Consider the following 27,991-nt stretch of genomic DNA (forward strand, 5'->3'; position numbering starts at 1 on the left):
TGCTCAATTTCTGCACAGCTTTGTCTGGACTTGTGTCATTTTATGTCACCGAGTCCACATGAACCCCATGGCGCAGCTGTACTACAACAAGGCCCGTAACTCCCCGTACCGCGATCGCATCCCGCTGCAGATCGTGAGGGCGGAGGTTGAGCTGTCCGCCAAGGAACGAGCCTACCTGATGGCGGTGGAGAAGGGAGACTATGCTGGAGTTAAACAGGCCCTTGAAGAGGCCGAGATCTATTACAACATCAACGTGAACTGCCTGGACCCATTGGGCCGCAGCGCACTCCTCATCGCTATTGAGAATGAGAATCTGGAGGTGATGGAGCTGCTGTTGAGTCATGGCGTGCACATGGGCGATGCACTCCTCTACGCCATCCGCAAGGAGGTGGTGGGAGCAGTGGAGCTACTGCTATCCTACAAGAAGCCAAGTGGCGAGAGACAGGTGTGTGAGGGCGTGACTTCCTTTAAAGGAAGAGTCACATCCAGCTTTTCTGATTAGAAAGCATGTAGCTGTACAGATATGACAGTGCATTTAATTAGAAAAAATCATCATTATATTTTTACTTAATTTAGCAATATCTTATTTATTTGAATAAATATGTCGTAACAACAAGCCACCATTTAAATATTTCCATAGAAACATAATTATATCATTAAAAAGTTTATATAAAACTGACTTAAATGTGTGTATTTAACCTTTTGAGTGGTGATTATTATATCTAAAATGAATAGTATTTGAATTTGTGTGCATTAGTTGAGAGATTTGTTTTTAGCATGAGTTCAGATATTAATTGTTTTCAATAGGCTGACTGACATGTACCTGATATGCAAACGAATCAATACTGAATCAAAATTGCAGATGAATCGAATCAAGACCTTGCAAATCTGAATCTAATGGATTTGTGAAAATCTGTGTCAATATCCAGTCATATTGCAGAGTTTCAGCCCTTGCTGTAATTTTCAATTGATTTATTTTTTTTCTCCTGCTTGAAACTCTGGACAGCACAGATTAAAATAATTTTGCATGCTTTCTTTTCCCAAACTTTTTGCACCATGTAAATGTGAGGTGGCATTAGGAAACACCTCTGAATTCAATCACTGGCCTTTTTTAAGTGAAAGGTATCAGGGTGACTCATTTCATATATGAAGCGGCTCATAAAATACATCAAAATAATACATTCTTCCTTGATCTTTTGAGATGAAAAAGCTTGATGTACTATGAAAACATAATGTAACATTCAGAACTCAATAATTTTCACTCCAGTCCAAAAAGAGCAGGCTATTTATTGAAATCGAGCATCAAAACAACTCATTCTTCCTTAACTTTGTGAGATGTAGTCCATATTTACAAGTAAGATTAGTGGAGTAAAATCAGCTCAAAATTTGGATTTTATTTCTAATATGAAGTACCTAGTTTTGCTTTAATGCAACCAAAGAGAATAATCGTACGAAATGGGTGATGGCATAGGAGCCTCTGTGTATTGTCAAATATGCCAAGTTCAAATGTCCATAAATAAGATTACAGTACAGTAAAAACTGATGAAAATGTTGATTTTGTTAGAGCTAAAACCATAGTATGAAGCCATTTTGGCCATTTTAATGCACCCGTAAAGGGAGGCGAAATGGGATGGTGGTGCAATAAGCAGCTCTGAAGGGTCATGCGTCTTTAAGGTCTCTAATCATTTTAAAAGGCCAGTTCACACTGCACCGACAGACAACGACAAATGGCAACAGACAGATTCATCTTTAATATTATGCACAATACCGTACATTGGACTGAACTGTAAAGATTGACAACTTCCTTATTAGTGTACTTTTACTTTTATTTATTGCTCTTTTTATTTCACTCTTCTAGGTTCCTTCTCACATGATGGACACACAGTTTTCAGAGTTCACACCTGATATCACACCAATCATGCTGGCTGCCCACACTAACAACTACGAGATAATCAAGCTCCTAGTTCAACGAAAAGTCACCGTCCCGCGGCCACACCAGATCCGCTGTGACTGCGTGGAGTGTGTATCGAGCTCTGAAGTGGACAGCCTGCGGCACTCTCGTTCACGTCTAAACATCTACAAAACTCTTGCCAGCCCCTCCCTCATCGCCCTTTCCAGCGAAGACCCCATCCTCACTGCGTTCAGGCTGGGCTGGGAGCTGAAGGAGCTCAGTAAAGTGGAGAACGAGTTCCGGCAGGAGTACGAGGAGCTGTCGCAGCAGTGCAAACTTTTTGCTAAAGACTTGCTGGATCAGGCCCGTAGCTCCTGTGAGCTAGAGACCATCCTCAACCATCGGGATGACCACAGCGAGGAGCTGGACCCCCGTGAGTGCAGACACCTGGCCAAGCTCAAGCTAGCCATCAAGTACCACCAGAAAGAGGTGAGTATACTAGACTGACAGATTTTAAGAAAGGATTGAATATCACTTCTCCACTATCCACAGTTTGCAGGGGTGTGAATTTTGGTTAGAAAGCAAATCATATTTTTTATTATATATTCTGAAATGTGCTACTTTACCAAATCATGATTCATCAACAATTATTGACCAAAACAACAACAGCAATACTACTACTACTACTACTACTACTACTACTACTACTACTACTACTTTATTTATTTGTTTGTTTGTTTTTGCAATACATTTCTATAATAATCTATGAGAGATTTTTTTTAATTTTGGGAAGAAATGTGCTTATTCATCAAATTCCTTTTTTTATTCGCTTTGGCACTATTTTCACAAGCAACTGTTATATTTTCAAAACTCTTAGTACTAATATCACAACAGATCATCAAAAGTGCAGTTTTTTTTTCAAACATTTAGTACAATACACACAATCACAAAATATCCTTTTCACTACACAAAATAATTGGTCTATGTATATAAATCTTTTATTCACAGAAACTGCCTTTCATGAAGCTCTTACTATCAAACTTTTCATTTGCATGTCTTCTCGTTCAGTTTAATACGTCTTTTATTTATTCTAACTCTTCTTAATGGTTAATCAGTGAATCATTAGGTGCACCTATAGATATCTATAGATATAGATTCAATAGCTATAGTTTCTAAAAATAACACAATTTTCGTTAGGATAGGTTTAAGAGTAGGGTTAGTGTAGGGAGATAGAATATTTGTACTATATATAAAACCCATTGCTCCTATATGGAATGTCACCATAATGATACAGTTTTTACAATAATTTTTGCACTAATATCGGAACCTTCGTGTCATTTTTTCAAAACTCTAGACAAATATTTCAGAACGGATGATCAAAATGCATATTTTTCAAAATGCTTGGATACACATACACCTAAGATCATTTGTTCATTGAACGAAAAGCACCGGTTCAAAATGACAATTTAACATAAAATGTGTTATTATTATTGTATTACAGTTGAGTGTCTATTCATTTTATTACAATGATCTAACTATCAGTTGATACGATCAGTTGTTGCATTGCTCTTAATGCATGCTTTTTATGGAAAATTATTAACAATATTGCATGTGTAGATTATGAAAGTAAAGCCGAGTGTGAGGACTGAGTATGTTCAGGTATGATCAATTTCAAGATGGCTGTTTTTGGGAGAAAAAAAGGAGAGAAAACATCCTCAAAAATTCTATATTATTGTTATCAGTATTTGTTTTTCCAACAGATGATGTATTTTTAGAGGGTGATAGAGCAGGATGGTGATGAAAACCATTCATATTTTTGGATGAGGCGAGACATGGAGGAGAGGTTGAGAGCCCAGCGGTTGAGAGGGGCCCAGAGCGATATTCTCTGGGGGGCCCGACCACCCCCCACTGAATGTAATTTTGAGAAGGCCCCATTGCAAAATCAGAGCAATGGGCCCAGAGTTCCTAGTAACGGCAGAGTGCAGTCATAGTTTCAGGCCCATCCACAGTTTATCACCTTATATTTATCCCCATACTCCCCCCTTTCCTTACATAACCCGACTGAAGAATTTTTCTCCACATGGAGGTGGAAGGTTTACAATAGGCACCCTCACAAACAAGTCACTCTTCTCCAGGCCATTGATAATGTGTGCAATGACGTCACAGGAGACCAATGTCAGGCCTGGATTTGCCATGCCAGAAGATGTTTAGCTAATTTTAGCAAATTAGCAATTACAATTATTTATATCAGCCGCCAGTAGTAACTGTAGAATAATTAAAGTGTAAGTTCATACTATAGTAAGTTCAACTATAAGAAAGGATATTTTCATGGCCACAGAAAATACTCAGAAAATATTAACTAGTGATCTATCATAAGCATGCATAAAACTGCATACACACAAAAGAACATATACAAGAACAGTAATAATATACACAATGGCCTGAAGGATATGTGTGTTCATCCAAAGAAAGGTTTTTCTATTAATTAATTAGAGAAGAGTCCATTTTATGGGCATTATGTGTCTTTCCTACGGGGAAATGAAGTGAGTTTTGGTTTGCCCGCATTACTTTGAGCAATAAAATTAGTGTTATCAGATTGGTTGCCATGGAACCGGGGGCCTGGAGTCATTCACAGACATACTGGCACCCAGTATGTGTATTGGGTGAGGGGTCTGTGATTTATTTGTTAATCTAATGACTAATCGATTTGTTAAATCTAATGAAAATTTGTGTCTGATTGGTCCAAATGCTACATAATGAAAACATTTATTGTGATGAAGACGAGACGAGGTTCATGAAAACAAAGAAGTGCAGTGAGGAACACTCCAGTTGACATTTTACTCTACCGTTGTTGTTGTTGTTTTTACAGTATCTTTGTTGTTGATGTTGTTGTTATCGTTATCTAATTTTTCTTATCTAAGTTTTTGAAAAACCTGTTGTGAGTTGATTATTTCATCAATAATTTTCAGATTTTGTTCAATGATTCCAGTGTCTGTACTTTTCTCTCTAGTCTACTTTATGTATGAATGTGTAGAACAATAATGAAACCTGCATCACACATTTTGTACAACTATATTTAATGATTGTACTAACAGTGAAAGTATGGGTATTGTGATGATTCACTGCTAGCACTGGGATCCATTTGCAGCTTGTTTATTAAACAGGAAAATATACACTCACAATTCAGAACACTGCACGAGCAGTATAGGGGCACAGACAGAATCAGGATGGTCAAAACAGTTCCAAGATCGGGTCAGGCAGCGTACATACGTGGTCATGAACATGCAAAGAGTCAGGGCAGGCGGCAATCCGAGAGAGAGAGGTCGTAACAGAGCCCCCCCCCTGCGAGCGGCTCCGGAAGCGAGGAGGTGGTCGGCGCCGGGGTCTACCGCGTGGTCTGGGGGCCGGTCTTCCCGGGTGGTCTCGGTGGAAATCCTCCACCAAGCTGGGGTCCAGAATATCCTCTGCGTTGACCCAAGACCTTTCCTCCGGGCCGTAACCCTCCCAGTCGACCAAGTACTGGAGAGCGCGCCCCCGGCGCCTGGAATCGAGAAGTTCTCGGACCTGGTATATCTCCTCACCCTCCATTGATACGGGTAGGGGGCCCTCATCCTCCGGCGGTTCCTCTGACCCCTCCTCAGGACCATCGGCAGGTTTCAGGAGGGACACATGAAAGGTAGGAGAAACACGGAAATGATTAGGGAGAGCCAATTCAAAAGACACTGGTGTAATTTGCCGTCTGATTTGATAAGGACCCACGTACCTGGGACTGAGTTTGCGACAGGGAAGGCGCAGGCGAAGATCACGTGTAGATAGCCACACCCATTGGCCGGTGTGATACTCTGGGTTCTGACGCCGATGTCTATCAGCCTGAGTCTGCTGACGTCTTACGGCTTGACGCAGATGTTGGTGGGCCTGGTCCCAGGTTTCCTCACTGCGTTGAATCCAGTCGTTAACTGAAGGGACGTTGGTGGGTTCGCCTGACCAGGGGAATAGCGGAGGTTGAAAGCCTAGTATGCACTGAAAGGGGGTTAACCCGGTAGCTGGTTTTCGAAGGGAGTTTTGGGCGTATTCAGCCCACATCAGGTATCGACTCCAGTCCATTTGATTACTACTGCAGTAAGAACGCAGAAACCTCACCAACTCCTGATTCAGCCTCTCAGCTTGCCCATTAGATTGAGGATGGTACCCTGAAGTGAGACTCACGTTGATCTCTAGAGCCTTGAAGAAGGCGGACCAAAGGCGGGAGGTGAATTGGGGACCCCGATCCGATAGGATGTCTTCGGGCAGGCCATAGTAACGAAATACCTGGTTACACAAGAGTTCAGCAGTCTCCAAAGCCGTAGGCAATTTGGGCAGTGGGATGAGGCGACAGGCTTTCGAAAAACGATCCACCACAGTGAGAATGGTGCTATGGCCATTAGAATTGGGAAGATCGGTGATGAAATCGATGGCTATGTGGGACCAAGGACGTTCGGGTATGGGGAGAGGATGAAGAAGGCCGGCAGGTAAGTGTCGTGAGGGTTTCTGGGTGTTGCAGACTTGACAACGATTGATGTGAGAGATAGTGTCCTTTCTTAGGGTAGGCCACCAGAAACGATTCTGAAGCAATTGTACAGTCGCGTTGATGCCTGGGTGACCTGAACTGAGGGCTGTGTGAACCAGTGCTATGGTTTTGTTGCGGAGAGTCTCAGGAACGAATAACCTATTTTCGGGGCAGTCTGGAGGAATATCTTGGTCAGAATTAGCCTGTTCGATCTCTGAAATGATGTCCCACTGAATGGGTGCGATGACGACAGTTGGAGGAATAATATTCTCAGGCGGGTTGGGTTCTAAGATTTCAGCGAATTGCCGAGATAGTGCATCCGCCTTGACATTCTTCGTGCCGGGTCGATACGTGACTTTAAAATCAAATCGGGTAAAGAATAATGACCATCTGGCTTGTCTGGGATTGAGTCTGCGAGCAGTTTTTAGATATTCCAAGTTGCGATGGTCTGTAAGGACAGTAAATGGATGATTGGCCCCCTCCAACCAGTGCCGCCACTCCTCCAGTGCCGATTTCATGGCTAGTAACTCTCGATCACCAACATCATAATTCCGTTCAGAAGGTGTTAGTTTGCGTGAATAGTAAGCACACGGGTACATTTTAGCGGGGGCCCCCTGACGTTGTGAGAGAATAGCACCAATCCCGATGTTGGAAGCATCCACTTCCACGATGAAGGGCAGATCGGGGTCTGGGTGATGCAGGATGGGCGCAGTGGTAAAGCGATGCTTGAGCTGATCGAAAGCCTCCACAGCGGAGGAAGTCCAGTGAAGCCGATGGGAGGTCCTCTTTGTCATACTAGTGAGAGGAGCTGCAACTGAACTGAAACCCTTGATGAAGCGACGATAGAAATTGGCGAAACCCAGGAAGCGTTGAAGTTCTTTCAGGTTCTTGGGACAGGGCCAGTTTACTACAGCATTAACCTTGCTGTCGTCCATTGCAATACCCTCAGGACTGATAATGTACCCCAGATAGGCGACTGAAGTGGTATGAAATTCACATTTCTCAAGTTTGGCGTACAATTGATGTTTGATGAGACGGCGGAGCACGGACCTGACCTGGTGAATGTGTTCCTCTAGAGTCTTGGAGTAAACAAGGATATCATCGATGTAGACTATGACGAATCTGTTGAGCATGTCCCTGAAGACGTCGTTGATAAATGATTGAAAGATGGATGGACTGTTGACCAGGCCGAACGGCATAACCCGGTATTCATAGTGCCCTGTGGTCGTTGAGAAAGCGGTTTTCCCCTCATCACCTGCTCTAATCCCGATGAGATTGTAGGCGCTCCGCAGATCTAATTTGGTGAAGAACCGAGCCTCTCTGAGTTGTTCCAGGGCTGAAGGCACTAGCGGAAGGGGGTAGCGAAATTTGACAGTTATCTCATTGAGGCCTCGGTAGTCAATACAAGGCCGGAGATCTCCTCCTTTCTTCTTTACAAAAAAGAACCCGGCCGAAGCTGACGATATGGAGGGTTAAATGAATCCCTTCGCAAGCTCCTCCTGAATGTAGTGTTCCATGGCTTCCGATTCGGGTTGAGAGAGGGGGAAAATACGGCCCTTGGGAGGACTAGTGCCTGGCATTAGTTCTATGGCGCAGTCAGAAGGTCTGTGAGGAGGCAGTTGGGAAGCTTTGGTCTCGCTAAAAGCCTCCCTGAGGTCATAAGTGTCTGGCAGTCCTTGGATATCAGGGGTTGGTTCTGTCATCCCGACGACACGGACGGGAAGAGGATGGATTTGCGGCAGACAGTGCATAAAACACCTGGATCCCCAGCTTGTGATCTGTGAGTCCAGCCAGGATATACTTGGGTTATGCTTGCGGAGCCACGGCAAGCCCAGGATGACGGGTGCGTGAAGGGTTGATATGATGTAGAACTGAATGATTTCCTGATGAAGAGCTCCAGTGACGAGTGTGAGGCGGGAGGTCAGAGGAGTTATTCTCCCTGAGCCCAAAGGGCGCCCATCTACCGCCTCGACTGCCAAGGAAGAGAGACAACGAATGAGTGGTATGCTGTTCTTATGGGCAAAATCTACAGACATAAAATTCCCTGCGGCCCCTGAATCTATCATGGCTGTGATATTAAATATCTCAGATTCAGTCTTTAAAGTAACTGGTACTGTGAAACAATGATCAGTATTCAAGGAGTCAAGAGTCACACTCACCCGGGTGGTTGTGTTGGCTGGTGGACGAGAGGGACAGGTGTTAAGTAGATGGCCGGGCTCACCGCAATACAAGCACAGACGTTGTGCAATGCGGCGGTCTCGTTCATTGGCTGAGAGATGGTAGGTGTCTACTTGCATGGGTTCGTGACTCTCGGGTAAGGCTCTGGTTGTGACACGAGTGGTTGATCGTCGAGCTCTGAGAAGGTTGTCAATTTGTATGGTGAGTTCAATGAATTGATTGAGGGTCCTCCCCTCGTCGCGACAAGCGAGTTCGGCCTGCAATTCGTGACTCAGGCCTCGTCGAAAGTGAACCTTGAGCGGGTCCTCCGTCCAAGTAGTTTGGGCGGCGAGAGTGCGGAATGTGAGGGCATAATCAGCAGCTGTACTCTTGCCCTGAGACAGGGTAAGCAAAAGTTCATCCGCGCCCCGTCCATCCCTTGGGTGGTCAAACACCTCACGGAACCGCTGTAAGAACTCCTCAAAAGAAAGGAAAGGAGATCTGTTACCGCTCCAAACCGCAGTTATCCACTCAAGTGCTCTTCCGGTGAGTAGTGAGCACACAAACGAGATTTTCCCCTCCTCTGTGGGGTATAAGGCTGGCTGCTGATTAACAAACAAGGTACACTGAAGGAGGAACCCCCGGCATTGACTTGGACTCCCATCAAATCTTTCCGGGAACGCCAGTCGTGGGTTCACGCTCGTGGGTGGTGTGGGAGCAGCTGCCATGACAGCTGGAGTGGGTGAAGCAGAAGGAGCAGCGGCGGGTAATTGCAAGCTCTGAAGAGACTTTACTAGGTCCTCGGCGAGCGAGGTGAGTTTCTGTAACTGATGATGGTGAGCGGCCAACTGTTGAGCCTGAGCAGAAAGTTCGGTTGTGAGCTGATAAATCGCTGCTGGATCATGTTGAGGCGAAGTCTTCTGTGATGATTCACTGCTAGCACTGGGATCCATTTGCAGCTTGTTTATTAAACAGGAAAATATACACTCACAATTCAGAACACTGCACGAGCAGTATAGGGGCACAGACAGAATCAGGATGGTCAAAACAGTTCCAAGATCGGGTCAGGCAGCGTACATACGTGGTCATGAACATGCAAAGAGTCAGGGCAGGCGGCAATCCGAGAGAGAGAGGTCGTAATCCAAGGCGGAGGTCAGAAAGGCAGGCGGCTATCTATCAGGAGACGTTAAACTAAACTAGGTCACACACAGGGTATCAAAACAATCAAAAAACGCTCGGAAATGTTCACCAGGGCAAAACAAGACTTCGCAGTGAGGCATCAAAAGCTGGCTGGTTAAATAGCCCAGGTAATGAGCTGCAGGTGGGGCAGCAAGTGATCAGTGACAGGTATAGGGAGAGATGGGAAATGTAGTGAAATCTAATATTCGGGAGAAAGTTCCCTCTGATGGCCCGAAGAGGGAGCCAGAGGGACGCTCTCTGCAACAGGTATCTTGTGTGTGGGTAATCTAAAGTAATGTTCCTATGGCATTTCATGATAAATTAGTTATTTGAACCGATGCTTCTACAAATGCAAGGCTTCTTTAAAAATATGCAACATTTTGAACATTGGACAGCCTGTTACAAATAATGATTGTTTTGAGTTTTGTGTCTAGAGTTTCGTAAAAGGGACATCAAGGTTCTGAAACTGGTGACAAAATGATTGTAAAAACTGTGTGTGTGTGTACAGGTACATCTCAAAAAATTGTAATATCGTGAAAAAGTTTATATATATTTTATATATTCATTACATGTAAAGTAAAACATTTCAAAAAGTTTTTTTGTTTTAATTTTGATGATTGGAGCTTACAGCTCATGAAAGTCAAAATCCGTATCTCAAAATATTAGAATATTTACATTTGAGTTTCAATAAATGACCATCTCTACAGTAAAAATTCTGGGTATTTCTTGTTCTTTGAAACCACAAGCAGCAGGGATGACTGCAAGCTTGAGAATACTGTCAAGCAAAGCTAATTGGGAGACACTTGGGATAGTGGATTGAAGCTGGAGTCAGTGCATCAAGAGTCACCACGCTCAGACATCTTCAAGAAAAGGGCTACCAAGCCACTTCTGAACCAGAGACAACGTCAGAAACGTCTTACCTGGGCTGTGGAGAAAAAGAACTGGACTGTTGCTCAGTGGTCCAAAGTCCTCTTTTCAGATGAAAGTAAATTTAGCATTTCATTTGGAAATCAAGGTCCCAGAGTCTGGAGGAAGAGTGGAGAGGCACAGAATCCATGTTGCTTGAAGTCCAGTGTGAAGTTTCTGAAGTCCACAGTGAACGCAGCCATCTACCAGGAAAGTTTAGAGCACTTCATGCTTTCTTCTGCTGACAAGCTTTATGGAGATGCTAATTTCATTTTCCAGCAGGACTTGGCACCTGCCCACACTGCCAAAGGTACCAAAAGCTGGTTCAATGACCATGCTGTTACTGTGCTTGATTGGCCAGCAAACTCGCCTGACCTGAACCCCATAGAGAATCTATGGGGTATTGTCAAGAGGAAGATAAGAGACACCAGACACAACCATGCAGATGACCTGAAGGCCGCTATCAAAGCAACCTGGGCTTCCATTACACCTGAGCAGTGCCACAGGCTGATTGCCTCCATGCCACGCCGCATTGATGCAGTAATTCATGCAAAAGGAGGCCCAACCAAGTATTGAGTGCATAGAAATGAACATACTTTTCAGAAGCCTGACATTTCTGTTTAAAATATCCTTTTTTTACATTTACATTTATTAATTTAGCTGACGCTTTTATCCAAAGCGACTTACAAGTGCTATATATGTCAGAGGTCGCAAGCCTCTGGAGCAACTAGGGGTTAAGTGTCTTGCTCAGAGACACATTGGTGTATCACAGTGGATTCGAACCCGGGTCTCTCACACCAAAGGCATGTGTCTTATCCACTGCGCCATCACCACCCATCACCACCATTTTTTATTGATCTTATGTAATATTATAATTTTCTAAGACTGAATTTTGGGTTTTCATTATCTGTATGCCATAATCATCCAAATTTCAAGAAATAAAGGCTTGAAAATATTTCACTCTATGTGTAATGAATCTATATAATATATGGGTTTCACTTTCTGAAATGAGTGACAAAAAGTATTGACCTTTTTCATGATATTTAAATTTTTTGAGATGTACCTGTATGTATGTATGTATGTATACCTGGTATTAATCACATTATGGGGACCAAATGTCCCCACAAGGATAAACATTGTTTAGGTCCCCATGAGGAAACAAGCTTATAAATCATACAGAACTAATGTTTTTTGAAAATATAAAAATGCAGAAAGTTTCCTGTAATGGGTAAGTTTAGGTGTAGGCCGATAGAAAATACAGTTTGTAAAGTATAAAAACCTTTATGCCTATGGAATGTCCCTATAAAACATGGACGTGTGTGTGTGTGTGTGTGTGTGTGTGTGTGTGTGTGTGTGTGCGTGCATGCATGCGTGTATGTGCCTAATCATATTTTGGGGACAAATTGGAACCCAGAAGTGAGCAAAACCTGACAAAATCACCAAAAACCTCCCTTTGAGAACATCCTCATTTGTAAAAATGTGTTTTGCAATTTGTTAAATACAGCAGTATACAAGGGAGAGGAACTGATCAGAGATGTATCCAACGAAGGAAGACAGATGGCATAAAATACAACATTTTACATTGCATTATTCCATGTGAAACTGCATAGTCTTTACCATGGTAGACACTGCACATTACTATAACTCACCTTACATCTGAAACGTTCAGTTACAGTATAGATATGTCATACTGCATTGACAGTAATCTCTGTTTTAGCACAAAACCTTATGGAGATGTCATACCTTCATCATCGTTCCTTTTGATACAGTAACACACTGTATAAATACTTTTATGTGAGTTATGCAAGTTAGGTAATGTAAGTGTATTTTCTAACATGACAATTATTGCCTGTATTGTTGTAATTATTTCAGCAGCAAAGGTGATTTGAAGCATGTATCTTGCATTGTTTGCTCTTGAATGAACTGATTGCTAAAAGTACTAAATTGAAAGAAGATCACGATCAATTGTTCTCAATATATATTACAATAATCTTATGTTTGGAAACAATGATTGAGTGGATGAAAATATGTGTAATTGCAATGAAGGCATGAGATCAGATTTTGAAAGAATGGTGTTACAAGTGTGATCAGTTTGGATTTTTGTACTAAGAGTTTTAAAAATATACACCTTACTTGTGAAAAAAGTACCAAAGCGAATAAAAATAAATGTAATAGCATAATACAAAGAATTATATTAACCACTACATTTATTTTAGGCATTTCTTGACAGTCTTTTGGGAGATTCCCCTTTATTCAATTTTCATATTATTATCAATAATATATGAAGTTACTAAGAATATGTATAAAACATATGTATAATCTTAATATCTATATAACACCATGAAACAAATTCTTATAAAACTTTTGTTTCACCTTTTTATTTAATGTTTCTTTTTAAAGTGTGACATGCTGAATAAGAAAATCACATTATTTTTTTGTCATAGTGCACATGAAGTAAAAAACAATATATTGACAACTTATAAAAACTAATCTGTTTTTACTAATACATAAAAATGACATTATACATGCATAATGCTAACAACAGTTTAGTATAAACGGTTCTCAAAAATGAGTCGTCCAAAACTTTAGAAATATATGTTGGATGTTTTGTCTTTTATGACTTGTCCCACAATGGTCTGGAATGTTCCAAAAAGCACTAGAATGTTACAGAATATTACAGAATGTTAAAGTTCTTATCCATGCAAAAACAAAATATCCTTTAAAAAAAAAAAAAAAAAAGAAATAGACAGATAGTACAAAATGTACTAAACTAGTGTTCCATAAGTTATGATAGAAGTTCTAAAAAGTACCTGACCTAAATATTTACTAAAAGTATTGATACTGCATGAAAATAAATAGTAAAATAATAATTAGCACCACAGAATTACAGAAGAACCATAAGTGAAACATTTTTGTTACATCTTGTCAGATCATTTAATGTTTAAATGTCAGGTAGTTCAAATATTATGCCAGATACTGAATACTGTCTTTATCTGTATTTGTCATGAATTTCACTGGTTTATTAGATCATTCAACTATTATTATATTCTCACAGTTTGTAGCTCAGCCCAACTGCCAGCAGCTCCTGGCAACACTGTGGTATGATGGGTTCCCAGGATGGAGACGACGTCACTGGGCAGTGAAGCTTGTCACTTGCTTCATCATTGGCCTGCTCTTCCCTGTCTTCTCCCTCATATACCTTCTGGCTCCAAAGAGCACCCTGGGAACCTTCATCAAGAAACCTTTCATCAAGTTCATCTGCCACACTGCCTCCTACCTTACCTTCCTATTCCTCCTCCTCCTCGCCTCACAGCATATCGTGCAAACTGACCTTCATGTACAGGGACCTCCACCCACCATCGTGGAGTGGATGATCTTACCCTGGGTTCTAGGTAAGGCTTCTTTGGGATATTTGAGTGCAATAGATATCATTCATTCAGTTTGCACTAAAGTAAAATGGGTGGACACAGTTGTGCTGGAAGTGTGAAAATCTAGTCTCAAATATCCAGTTAGCTCAAATAATGAAAAAACGCTGATCTGTAACATTCACTTAGCTGGCTCACTTCTCAAGCAGTAAAACTGGTGGCCTGCACAGGAAATAGATATGGCTATGGTTTTATCCCTCTCGTGAAGTAAATGAATACTCATGAAATATTGATATCATAATTTATTGACCTCAAGACAAAAGCAGAAGAAATCATATCTTGAGTCCCAGTTCAGGATTGATTACACCAGGGCTCAATCATACATTCGTGGTCAGAATTATTGGCACCCTTGGTAAATATGATCAAAGAAGGCTCTGAAAATAAACCAGCATTATTAATCCTTTTGATCTTTTATTTTCAAAAAGTAAACTTTCATTGAACTAAAACAATTGAAAATGAGGTAAAATCTCATTATGAAATGTTTTTTATCAAAAACACGTTGGACACAATTATTGGTACGCCTAGAAATTCTTATGAGTAAAATATCTCTGAAGTATATTCCTATTCATATTTACAATTTTGAGCACTCCAGGGGGATTATGAACATGAAATTATCCAGCCATGGCTTAATGTTTTACAGAAATATTAATAGGAGGGAAAACAAAGCCCAAATTCCCTTATTCATCCATCACATTGAGAAAAAATAAAGAATATTTTTTTCTGATGTGCAGCAAAAGATAATTGAGCTTCACAAATTAGTGAAGTGGCTTTAAGAAAAGACCTAGAGCAGTGAAAATTCCCATTTCCACCATCAGGGCAATAATTAAGAATTTCCAATCAACAGAAAATGTTATGAATCTGCCTGGAAGAGGACGTGTGTCTATATCGTCCTAATGCACGGTGAGGAGGAGAGTTTGAGTGGCTAAACACTCTCCAAGAACCACAGCTGGAGAATTGAAGAGAAAGGAGTTTCGGGGTCAGAAAACCTTTTTAAAAAATTGGCAAACAACCCCTACATCACCACATGTTGTTCGGGAGGGTTTCAAGAAAAATTATCCTCACTCATCCAAAAACAATCTCCAGCATATTCAGTTATCAGACACGACTGGAACTTCAAATGGGACTGGCTTCTATGGCTCAGATGAAACTAAAAAATGAGCTTTTTAGCAGCAAACACTCAAGATGGGTTTGGTGAACACAGGGATAAAAAGTACCCCATGTGTACAATGAAATATACTGCTGTATTTTTGATGTTGTGGGCCTATATTTCTGCTGGAGCTCCTGGACATCTTGTTTAGACACATGGCATCATGGATTCTATCAAATACCAACAGATAAAAAATCAATAAGTGACTGACTCTGTTAGAAATCTTATAATGGGTCATGTTTGGATCTTCCAACCGTACAATAATCCAAACACAAACCTAGAAAACAACACAAAAATGGGTCACTGGGCACAAAACCAAGCTTCTGCTGGCCATTCCAGTCCTCTGACCTGAACCCTGTAGAAAATGAGTGAGGTGAACTGAAGAGAAGAAGCACCGTCATGGAGCTGTGCATCTGAAGGATCTGGAGAGATTCTGGATGAAGGAATGGTCTCTGATCTTGTCAGGTGTTCTCTAACCTCATCAGGCATTATAGGAGAACATTTACAGCTGTTAAACTGACAAATGAAGGTTTCAAAAGGTATCGAATGAAAGGGTGCCGTTAATTGTGGCCAACGTGTATTAGAGAAAAACATTTATTTCATAATGACATTTCCTCCCATTTTAAATTCTTATTCTCCAATGAAAGGTTAGATTTTTGTGAAATTTTCAAATAAAAGATCAAAAGGATTAACAATGCAGATTAATTTTCACAGCCTTCTTTGAACATATTTACCAAGGGTGCCAATAATTCTGACCACGACTCTAATGGCTTGAGGTTTTCTCTCAAAGCACACACAAGCCCAGAACTAGACACGAGTTAAGGCTTGAAAAAAAATTATCTGTAGTCTGGAGGACAGGTGCAATCAGCGAGATCAGAGTTTGCTTTATTTTTGTGAATATGAGCGCTAGGCAGTGCAGGAGCAATGAAAATGTCTGCCATTTTTGTGTTTTATTTTCTGTTTTGTTTATTTCAATTAATTAGTTTTAGGGCATGTTACAGAGACCCTGAGGGTCATTTAAATGACTTAAATTGTTTTTAAGTACTGTACATGTTTTCCAGTATTATTTATTTATTTTTTGTCTTTTGATCTTAATAAACATAAAATAAAATAAATAAATGTAAAAATTAAATAAAATTAAACAAATAAAAAAAAAAAAAAAATCCAAAAGGGCAAATGTTTATTCTTATACACTGGCAGAACTATTATTTATTTAATTTTTTTGGCTTTTAATCTTAACAAAAAAAATTATAATAATTAAATTAATTAATAAAATAACATTATACATAATTAAATAATAATCCAAAAGGGCAAACACTGGCAAAACTGGGGAAAAAATACAGGAAAAAAAAGAAAGAAATTATGCAGAAGAATAACTTTAATTTAGTAAATAAAATATTTTTTCTTAATTTTTCCCTAAAGGGCTATGTAGTAAAAGTGGAGGAACTGCACTTTTTGTACTGTTTTGCCATTATTGTAGTGTTTTGTTTTTCATTTTTTCGTTTTTGGCCCTTGCAGGCTTCATCTGGGCGGAGATTAAAGAGATGTGGGATGGCGGTTTTACAGAGTATATCCATGACTGGTGGAACCTGATGGATTTCGCAATGAACTCTCTCTACCTGGCCACTATATCTCTTAAAATGGTGGCTTACTTTAAGGTTGATACCAGCATTTTAATGCAAGCTACAATATTACAGAAATTATTACAGAAGACCACTTGTAAATATTTTCAGCTTGTAGCCGGAACTAGAACTGTCTCCATTTATCTCTCATATCTTCTCTCTCCATCAGTACAACAGCTCTCGTCCTCGTGTGGAGTGGGAGATGTGGCACCCTACGCTCATCGCCGAGGCTCTATTCGCCATCGCCAATATCTTCAGCTCTCTGCGTCTCATCTCTCTGTTCACCGCCAACTCTCACTTGGGCCCACTGCAGATCTCTCTCGGCCGCATGCTGCTGGACATCCTCAAGTTCCTTTTCATCTACTGTCTTGTGCTGCTGGCTTTCGCCAACGGCCTCAACCAGCTCTACTTCTACTATGAGACGAAGGCGTCCGAAGAGCCCAACCACTGCAAAGGGATCCGTTGTGAGAAGCAGAACAATGCCTTCTCGACGTGAGTGAAACACATTGTGAAGTCCTTTAGTCGAATGTCAAGACTAAAAAGAAGCATACTTTTAAAGAAGCTATATGTAGAATTCATAAAGCTTTGTTAATAGCGACACCGGTGGCCATTAAGTGAACTGCAGCCAGCAATGTATTATTTGTAGCTATAGCCATATGGGTCATAATTAGCAATTTTTCTTTTATGCCAAAAATGATTAGGATATTAAGTAAAGATCATGTTTTCATGAAGATATTTTGTAAATTTCCTACCGTAAATGTATCAAAACTTCATTTGGACAACTTCAAAGGCAATTTTCTCAATATTTATCCAAACAAACCATAGGCTACATCAATGGAAAGCTTATTTATTTAGCTTTCAGATGACATATAAATCTCAGTTTCCAAAAATTGACCCTTACAACTGATTTTGTGGCCCAGGGTCACATATGTGCTGCATGCTTTCCTCTCAATAACAAAATAAACAGAACAAAAAATGACAGCAGTGAGAAAACAGCAGTTAAGAAAGCATCTGATCATAGCAATGTGGATATGTTTACATCAGCTCTGCAATTCACCACCATCATGTCGACAGATGAGGTGTTTCAAATTACATTTGAATGATTTTATGATTTTATGAGCTTGATTATAGTGTATTTGAGACAATAGACTATGTAGATTTGGCTCTGTGAGACTACAGAGACTATATTACATATACAGTTTTAAGCTTGAAGCACACAAGTGCACTTTCAATACAATTAAGTGCACTTAATTTCCATACATTGAAAAAAGATGGTGACCAGTGGCTGTCATGGTACAAAATTACTAAATCAGCCTGGCCATTGTTTTTTCAGAGGAATGTCTAATTAAAGCAGTCCAACTTGAGAACTAAATTCAAAGTTTTCCGAAGCCAAGATAAATTTGTTTCTAGACTGAATGGGGCTCGCTAAAAACAATGTTAACTACATTAAAGTAGTTGTCTTAGCTGGTTTAAGCTGATCTAGTTGATATCTGAGCCTGACCTGAACCTGAGGTTGGTTGGACTGCTCTGTTGATTTTAGAAAGTCTGGGAGGTCTGGCTAAACTAGCTGAGCACCAGTAGGACTAGGCTCAGAGACCATTTTATACCAGCTAAGACCAGCAAACCAGCTTAGCTTTTTTGGCTTGAACATCCTTGAGAAACTGAACTAAGGTGTGATAAACCACAGTTATGTTTTAACAGGGGGGCAAACACTTTATCACACAGGGCCATGTGGGTTTGGATTTTGTTTTTCCTTAATAAAAAAACCCTTCATTTAAAAACTGCATGTTGTGTTTACTTGTGTTATCTTTGATTAATATATATTGTTTTATGATCTGAAACATTAAAGTGTGACAAACAAGCAAAAAAATTAAAAATCAGGAAGGGGGCCAACACTTTTTCACACCACTCTATCTGTCCGTCCGTCCGTCCGTCCGTCTATCTATCTATCTATCCTGTCTGTCTGTCTGTCTACCATTCTATCTTTTCATACATCCTTCCATCAAATTTAAAAGTTTATTTTTTTTTCTTTCCCTTAAAACATTCAAACAAGGGAAGTAACTTGAGTAACTTTGCAGGTAGTTAGTTTGTTAGTTATAAGAATGATTTATATGTTCGTGCTTAAAGGGATACTTCACTTAAAAATGAAAACGCTGTCATTAATTACTCATCCTCGTGTCGTTCCAAACACGTAAGACCTTCATTCATCTTCGGAAAACAAATTAAGATATTGAGGTGTTGCTGCTGACGTGGAGTAATTAATTACAGAATTGTCCTTTTTGGGTGAACTATCCCTTTAATTGTACTCTCTTAAGTATTTGGTCACTTACAGTAAGTTACAGTCTCCAAATGTTTTCAGGGAACTCAGCCTAAAAATGCTATGCTTGTCTTTGCTTATTAAACTGGGACAGTAAATTATCATTGAAAAGTTGATGCTTTCAGTTTGTGTGTTTCCTTCTTAGCTATATTGATAAAAACAGTATTGCTGATAATAGTGCAGGCTTAAACCCTTTCAAATTCAGTGCCCAATTCTAACTTTCCCTTAATGTGTATATGTGTATTTGAAGAAACTGGAGATATAACAATTCTTGCTTTGCTTCTTTCTTTATCGTCCCTCTCTCTCTTTGACTTCCCAGACTGTTTGAAACTCTTCAGTCTCTCTTCTGGTCTGTGTTTGGGCTGCTGAATCTGTATGTTACCAATGTGAAGGCTCGTCATGAGTTTACCGAGTTTGTGGGGGCCACCATGTTTGGCACTTATAATGTCATCTCACTGGTGGTGCTGCTGAACATGCTCATCGCTATGATGAACAACTCTTACCAACTCATTGCTGTAAGTGCCATCTGATACTGATGATTTTTTAAATAGGTTTACACTACTTTGACCTGAATCATTTAGTATTGAAATTAAGTTTGAGAGCGGTAGAGAAAATAAGAGCCAGATTTATTAACAGCTGGCACCAGCTCAAACCCTCTTTTGACGTTAAAAAACTACTGTCAGAATTGACTAAAGACATGCAGTGAAAAATTAGCGATGAAAAGGCATGGCCAGTAATTTTTGCAGCTGACCTTATTGCAAATGCATTTGTAGGAGGTTCCGTTTCAGACACACAATTTATGGGAGGAGAGAATTTAAATGAATCACAGCAAGATTTAGTAATATTTGCACTAGTCAATTTACTGGTATTTGTGCCATTATTTACTGCCTCAAAAATTTGGGTTGCTCTTGGTAGATTGCGTTGTTTATTATGGAAATGCACTTTTATAGGATTGCGCTCACACTAATTTGCCCTGTTTAGTAAATCTGGCCCTTAATGTTTAAAATCAGTTGTAATCATGTGGCCAAATTCGCTAAAATAAAAAAAAATTATAAAATAAAAATATTCAGTATAAATTGCAATTAACCGTTCTGCTTTAACCAGAGGCTAAAAGAGTTATGTGCCATATTTAAATTAAGTATATTTGTTCAAATACTGCATAAAATAACATTTTAGCTGGATTAATCTGGTCTTAATCTGGTCTCCTAGCATATTGGATGGTATTTAGTAAGTTTTGTTGGGTGACCAGTCGAAAAGTTGCTAAAATCAGTCAATAGACCAGTCTGACCAGACTAGGTGACATACCCCCGACTTCACAGACGAGGTTTAGGCTAGTCCCAGACAAAAATGCATATTTGAGCTGTCTCAACTGAAAATATCTTGCTCTGACATATTTTAAAATATGTCAGTGTCATTGTTCTGTGTCAAGATGCACACCTGTAATGTTTTCTTCTAAGGCATTTTTGTAAAAGTTGCTTAATATCTTAATTTAACTAAGGCCTAGCCTTAAGCTAAGCCCCGCTTGTGAAACCGGGCCTAAGTAAAACCTTTAAGAATGAGGAACACAATAATGTGCATTATTGATTGAAAGGTAACTGCTATTTGAATTGTATTTGTGCAATTAAAACATTTACTATCTGGGTCAATGGAAAATAGTGTCCATGACCAAAATCTATACTTTAAAACACGTGTGCCAAGCTTTTAGTATTCTTAGTACTCTTTGTATTCATGTGGTTATGGTTTTGAAAAACTTTAGCTTTGTCCAAAAAACATTAAATTTAATGACTAAAAATGTCATGTGGTTTAACCATAATAAAATGTGCAGAAAAGCTTTTAAATATATTTTCATTATTGATTTATTGATTATTTTTTTTAAATCAGTTTTGAAAACTTGCACCGCATGACATTTTTAATCCTGTACATATGTCTTGGTATAAAAAGGTCAAATTATTTGATATTAAGAATCTTGCTGACCTCTGACAATCATGAGGGTCTTTAGGGGCCCGTCTATGATATAATGGCCTGTTATATGTTTCTACATGTTTTAACGACATGACTTCACCTCAAAACATTTAATATCCATAATGGATTAATATGCATAATGGTTTTGTGTATGTATTCTGAACATTAAAGCCATTAGTTTCTTACTAACAAACCATCATATTTCTTTAGTTTTTTACAGTCAGATGGGCTCTTATCTATGCATGTTTCAGGATATTAGTTTTGGGCGTATATAAGCTACATTTAGAGGCATTTTTACCCCTGCATGTGGCTCACAATGGGAGCTGTTATTCAAGTAAACACAATTCTGAGTAAACGCACATCATCCAATCACAAGATGATTTTTGCAGCAACAAAAGCCAGTCTGGGACACTGTCCCAATTGGCAGTTTCAGCACTCTCCTCCATCCAACTGGCTGTCTGTTTCTCTGCTGTAGGATCACGCGGACATCGAGTGGAAATTTGCTCGTACCAAGCTGTGGATGAGCTACTTTGATGAGGGAGGGACGTTACCACCACCCTTCAACATCATGCCTAGTCCGAAGTCTGTGTGGTACCTGTTTGTGTGGCTGCACTGCCGTCTGTGTGGACATGGAGAGCCTAGACATGACGAGGAGTGTAAACACAAAAACCTCAAAGAGTTCACGGTAATGCTCTGCGCGCTTTCATTGTGTATGCAGCGTGGGTGGCACATTATAGCTTTCACTCAATAAATCTAACGCAGTCCTTGACAAAGCAAACAAAACAGCATAATTGTTATTATAAACAGTGATTTTTGAAGAATCACTAGAATTAGGAAAAGCAAGCTTCTCTCATACTTTGTTAACTCTGTTTCCCCAAATATATTTTGTTTGTGCTGTGCACATGATTTATATCTCAAAGCATGCGGTTTATTGAGGAAAGTTTAGCTAATCTTTATCTAAAAAAATCAGCCCGGTGGATGATTAAATAGGCAAAAACAAAAAAGAGAGAAGGGACCAAGCCATCAACAAACCTTGAATATACTGTAGCTATTTCGACTTCAGCCAATAAGCAACCATTCAGAACACTATTGCAACTACTCTGGAGTTCCTTTAAGGCAAGTCAGTTCACATGGCAGCCATAGTCATAATGCTCCTGGCTGGCTATTTCTACTCATGCAAGAGGAGACATATTATAGTGAAACAAGACCAAAATCTAGATTATAATATACATTAACTATAACATATTTCAAATCAGAAATATAATCTATTTCAAAACAACTATTTCAACATAATTAATACTTATTTGGCCCATATCACAAAAAAATAGTTAATTAAAACTAAAACCTGCTAAAAAAAACAATTGTTACTAAAAATAAACATTGAGTGAAATAAAATGTTTATAGAAAAAAAAGAGTATTTTTGCATATTTTAATAACAGTTTAATGTAATAATATTAACACTAAGGATGCAAATAAACCTTCATAAATCCTAAACTGCCTTTGAAATAATTTTAAGGCTTATTTGAACCTGCCAGTGCTTCTCTATTTGGCGTGCAGCCTCAAGTTGCCCCAGACCGATGTTGGTTGCTAGGCAACCCCGCTTCAACCATACCAATTCCCGAGACATCTTTCGATCAGTTGAACTTCTCTCCTCTGTGAGGTGGGCTCTACTGTTTTTGCAAGCTCGCTCACCCATGTTCTCCCACACACAGCACATGGAGTGCACAGTTTTGGGTTTAACAATCATCATGTAAGACTGCTATCATTTATTTTTGAATTTGTAGCTGGCGTTTCGAAGAAGAATAGGCATGTCAAATGCTTTGAGATTGTTTCAGGTAATTTCAAAAATCTGTTTATGTGAAAATGAAACATCTGTCATTGTTTACTCAACCTCATGTTGTTTCAAACCTGCATGACTTTCTTCCAAGCATGGAATACAAAGCCAGTAGATTTTAAAAGAAATTGCTGGTCGCTCTTTTTTGTACAGTTACAATGAATGGGGACTGGAGCTGGCAAGCCTTTTAAAAGTAAAACGTTACATATTAAAGCTACAAATCGTATATCCATGTACTTCTAACACTATATTTTGTGTTCCACTGAAGTCAGTCATGCTGGATTGGAACAATATGAAGGTGTAGAAATGAGAAGAGTTTTAATTTTTAAGTTATCTATTTAGGGGTGTTATCGTAAAATTAACACCATTAAAAAAGTCTTAAAAAATAAATGCAAACAAAAAATATTTCATTTTAGCTAGTGACATACATTTCCATTTTTGTTTAGTTTAACTTGAAGTACTAAAATAATTAAAACAAGCTAATATATTTATAAAAACCATATATAGACATTTAAAAGATAACGAAAATGACAAAAAACATACTTTAAAATCAAAGTGAAAATATAAAAATTCAATGTATTAAAATCAAAATATTAATAACTATATTAGAGCATCAACAATACTAAAATAACAGTTACTGATAGTTCAAACTATCACCTTTGGATCATAAGTATTACATAATGCCACATATGTATTGTTGAAATTTGCTTTTGTTGTCCGTTTCAGGAAAGGCATGCCGATAACCTCATTCAGAACCAGCACTACCAGGTAATGACATTTGGCCTGACCATCACATTTTGGCATCCGTGTCATTAATCCGTTTCCCAGCATGCTGTTGGCTCAGAACCTTGCTGTTCATGTTAACAATTCCAACAGTTTATTTAAATGAGAAAACAAACATTAGCCTATGGGCATCATGCATATTAATTAGTTATTAGAGCATTGCACATTGTATAATGTGAATGTCTTTTCGTCAATGATAGTTCTAGGTGCTTACAAAGAGAAAAATCATGTATAAGGGATTTTAAATCTGTTTAAAATAAATCGTGCATGATCACACTGAAAATAAATATTATGTTGTTAATCAGTGCATATTCATTACTTGCTCTAATTGCATTACACCCTGTCCTGCTTTGAACTTTATAACCACAGAATCCCTGCTGATTGCTAGTGCATTAATACATAGCCATCCAGACTCCAGCAACGTCTGGTGCAGGTCGCGACACTGTAACAAACATCCATTATGGAACAACACAGCTGCCACTAAACAATGTAATGTATGTGAACGCAGGGAGGAACTTAAAGCAGTAATCACACTTCTCTCATTTGTATGCTGCTATTTTTTTGTTTGTGGAACACAGACATTTTGGAGGAATTTTACAGTTATGCACTATATAATGGTAATTCATAGTCAAAAGGGTGTCAAAACACCATAAATGATGACGATGCAACATTATCAGAGAATGACAACTCAGGGTACATTTACACAACAATGACTGTACTAAAAACTGAAAAGTTTTCCCTTTTGCGCTGTCAGACTTTTGAGTTGTCAAACTTGACAACAACGTAGTAAAAATGATCCTATTCACAAACGAGCTATGAATATACGCATTATGCATGCCAGGCCAGTAGATGGCGATGTCTATAGCTTATATGGAGTTGATAACATATCGTTTTCAAAAAATTGCATTTTCAGGCCCCCAAACGCTATTGTCGTGTAAATGAATGAAATTAAATTTTTTTCAATTTTTAGTTGAAAACAGTGTTGCACAAAACCCCCATTAAATTTCAAATCTACTGAATGGATTCACATACAGAATACGGAGTCATAGGACGTTTTCCGATACATTTTTTTTTTTTTTTAGGTTGACAGCTGTGAATCTAATGAATGTTGTTGTATGGCAAGAGCTGTGTGATGATTGTTCAAAATCTCTTATGTTGTGTGAAAAAAAATAGTATCATACAGACTTACATAAGAATGAATAATGACAGATTTGCTATTTTTGAGTGATTATTCTATTAAGCAGGGTCTTTCGTGAGTGTGAAGTTGTATATAATTGCTACAGACGAATGTTTCTCACCAACAATCAAGAGCTGCAGTAGCGGATATTGCACTAGCTGTTATTTTGTTGTTGTGCGTTAGCGTGTTTAGAGAGCCACCGCTGGATCATTTTTTATTGGATATGCAAATAAATGCTAATGAATGCACATGCAGATTTTCCGCTAATACATATGTCATGAATATGCCCAAAACTGCACATGCCAATCACATTCAGAGCCCATCACCCTATCTGAGAATAAATCATCACCTCCATTGGGGGTGTGGAAAGTTCTTGTGATTCATATTGAAGAGGAAAACAGGGTTATTTGTAGATCAGAATGTAATATGTCAAGAAAAATGTATTGAAGTCCATCCTGTTTGTGGCTGTTTTTAGGAGGTGATCAGAAACTTGGTAAAGCGATATGTTGCAGCCATGATCCGCAGCGCTAAAACAGACGAAGGGCTGACAGAGGAGAACTTCAAGGTATGAGGATTGTGTTTTGGCCATGATGATCAGTTATGCAGGTTTGTCTGTTATGTGGAAGAAACACACTTTAGAAATGAATACTAATGAAATCAATAACGTTGAGTAGATATAAACCATAAACAATATAAACCATTTACATATTTATAGAATAAATTAACTTTGAATTAGAGCTGCAAATTATATACAATAAATATATAATTATATAAATATATACAGTTGAAGTCAAAACTTTACAAACACCTTTCAGAATCTGCAAAATGTTAATTATTTTACCAAAATAAGAGGGATCATACAAAATGCATGGTATTGTTTTAGTACTGACTTGAACGGGGGCATTTTTATAAATTCAACTATTTTCTCTTGTGGACTGTATGTAAACATCTTTTATGTGAAATGTCTTATTCAGGTCAGTACTAAAACAATAACATGCATTTTGTATGATCCCTCTTATTTTGGTAAAACAATTAACATTTTGCAGATTATGAAAGGTTTATGTAAAGTTTTGACTACAACTATATATATAAATATATAAATGATTCTTATTACAATTATTATATTATTGTTGCTTTTGTTAAAATAGACAAGATGGTCACAAGATAAATATTCAGATAAATAATTATGAACATTTTTGCATTTAGATACAGAATAACTTTGCCTGTTGAATATTAAAAACAAATGAACAAACAAAAAATCTGGATCTCCATGTCTGCCATGCAAATCAACTGTTCCTGGTCATCTCCAGACTGGATCTCTTCTCTCCACTTTTTGCTGTCACATAGTATCTAAACTGGACGCGACAAAGCATTGCAAATCATTTGAACTTTGTGTCAGTACGTTATAAATAGAACGAGTCAGCAGTTTACTGTGCCGCATCCAGTGTAGACAGCATCACTGATTATAATATCTAGCCTATTGTATTTTGTTGCATTGCGCCACGCCGCGCTGCGCCGCTCGCGTCCGGTGTAGACACGATGTAAGTTAATGTTGCTTTCTGATGCTGCGTTTGAATTTTCAGGACATTATTTGAAGTGATCGCCGGGCCAAACAATTTTCTCTCGCGGGCTGCCTATTGAGGAACCCTGGACTACAGTGTTTAGTAAATATTTACCGTCATTAATGTTATTGTTAATTGTTAATATGAAATTAATAGTTCATTGGCCTAACTGAACACTGTTTAAAGTGCAATACAGCAACTTCTATAAATGTAAAGTTTGGTTGATGTGCGATCACAGATGTGGGTTCAGACATGGCTCATCCAATCAAATTTCAGAGTGGGAAACTTTATCTTATAAAAATCAATTTTGCTTGCTATGAAATTCATAGCCTAAATAGCGATTTTCTTTTTAGGACCTTTCAGTGCAAAGTGAACTCTTAACCACCTAACTAGGCACAATATATCAAAACTACATTTTATTGGTTGCTTGGTTTCTATTTTTGATGCCATCATCTCCTGTATATTAAACCTCAGACATTTGAGGAGAGACTGATTATGGAAGATGATAAACTCCAGATATGATTCAGTCTGCAAGGAAAACCAGAAGAACCAGAAGTCATGAAGATAATGTCATAACGTTAGAATATTTTCTGTAATTAGGTGGTGCAGTTTACACTCCGGTAATTGCATTCCGTTTCTCTGCATTCAGGAACTTAAGCAGGACATCTCCAGCTTCCGCTACGAGGTTCTTGACCTGCTGGGCAACCGTAAACCACCGCGACGCACGTATTCTTCTAGTAGCGAGGCCACTCAGGAGGACGAAACAGCTGAGTCTGAGGAAGAAGAGGACAAGGAGGGCGATAGGCTCGGAGGACCCAGATTTGGGGATGGGGGAGAGTCGTCCAAATCCAAAGCATCTACGTCCTTCTCCCAGTGTTACAGGAGAAACCGAGAGTCCCAGTTCAGCGTATCGGTTCTCTTCAAGTCCATGTCGGGACCGGCCAGAGAAAAACCAGAAAGCAATGGCTTGAGGAACAACAAATCCGGCTCGTCTGCATTTGTACGGACCAGCAGCCGCCTGCAGCACTTTTCTCGCTCCAAGAAAAACTCTTTGCAGCGTTTGGGAATGCTAATGTCTCGTATGAACGGACATGTCCCGGACCAACATGTGGAAACCCCGGGAGATCAGCAGTCCACATACAGCATCTCAGACCAAGTACCGCAAACGTCTTGGCATGGTCCCCAGATGCTGTCAAAGGTAACTCGGAGCGAGATGCACCTGCACACGCTGGGACTGGGACCACCTGAGACTGAACAGAACCCAGTCCAGGCCACATCTCAACAGGCAAACAGCAGGGACAGTCTCGTCCTCCGGCCAACCAGCCACTCACTCCCCCCGCTGCACTGTGCTTCCAGCTTGACCACCTCCAGCGCTCAGCTCTTGGCCTCCAGTGATGATCTGTGCCATGGTTGGGTGGGACCCTGTGACAGTTTGGGCTCCTCCAGCTGGGAACAAGAGGAGTCAGTTACGACACAGCTGTAG

General features: G+C 39.3%; 1 protein-coding gene across 1 annotated transcript; it reads left to right on the forward strand.

The window, feature by feature from the left end:
* Positions 1–58: 58 nt before the first annotated feature.
* Positions 59–27,991, forward strand: LOC306855773 (short transient receptor potential channel 5-like; the record flags this gene model as incomplete). Its single annotated transcript, XM_079394638.1, has 10 exons — positions 59–445; positions 1,859–2,380; positions 13,735–14,071; positions 16,770–16,909; positions 17,043–17,365; positions 19,510–19,705; positions 21,628–21,837; positions 23,713–23,754; positions 25,422–25,511; positions 27,158–27,991. The coding sequence occupies 10 exons, from the start codon at positions 59–61 to the stop codon at positions 27,989–27,991; spliced, it is 3,081 nt and encodes a 1,026-aa protein (XP_079250764.1).

Source organism: Barbus barbus (assembly GCF_936440315.1).
Source record: "Barbus barbus genome assembly, chromosome: 36".
Classification (NCBI taxonomy): Eukaryota; Metazoa; Chordata; class Actinopteri; order Cypriniformes; family Cyprinidae; genus Barbus; species Barbus barbus.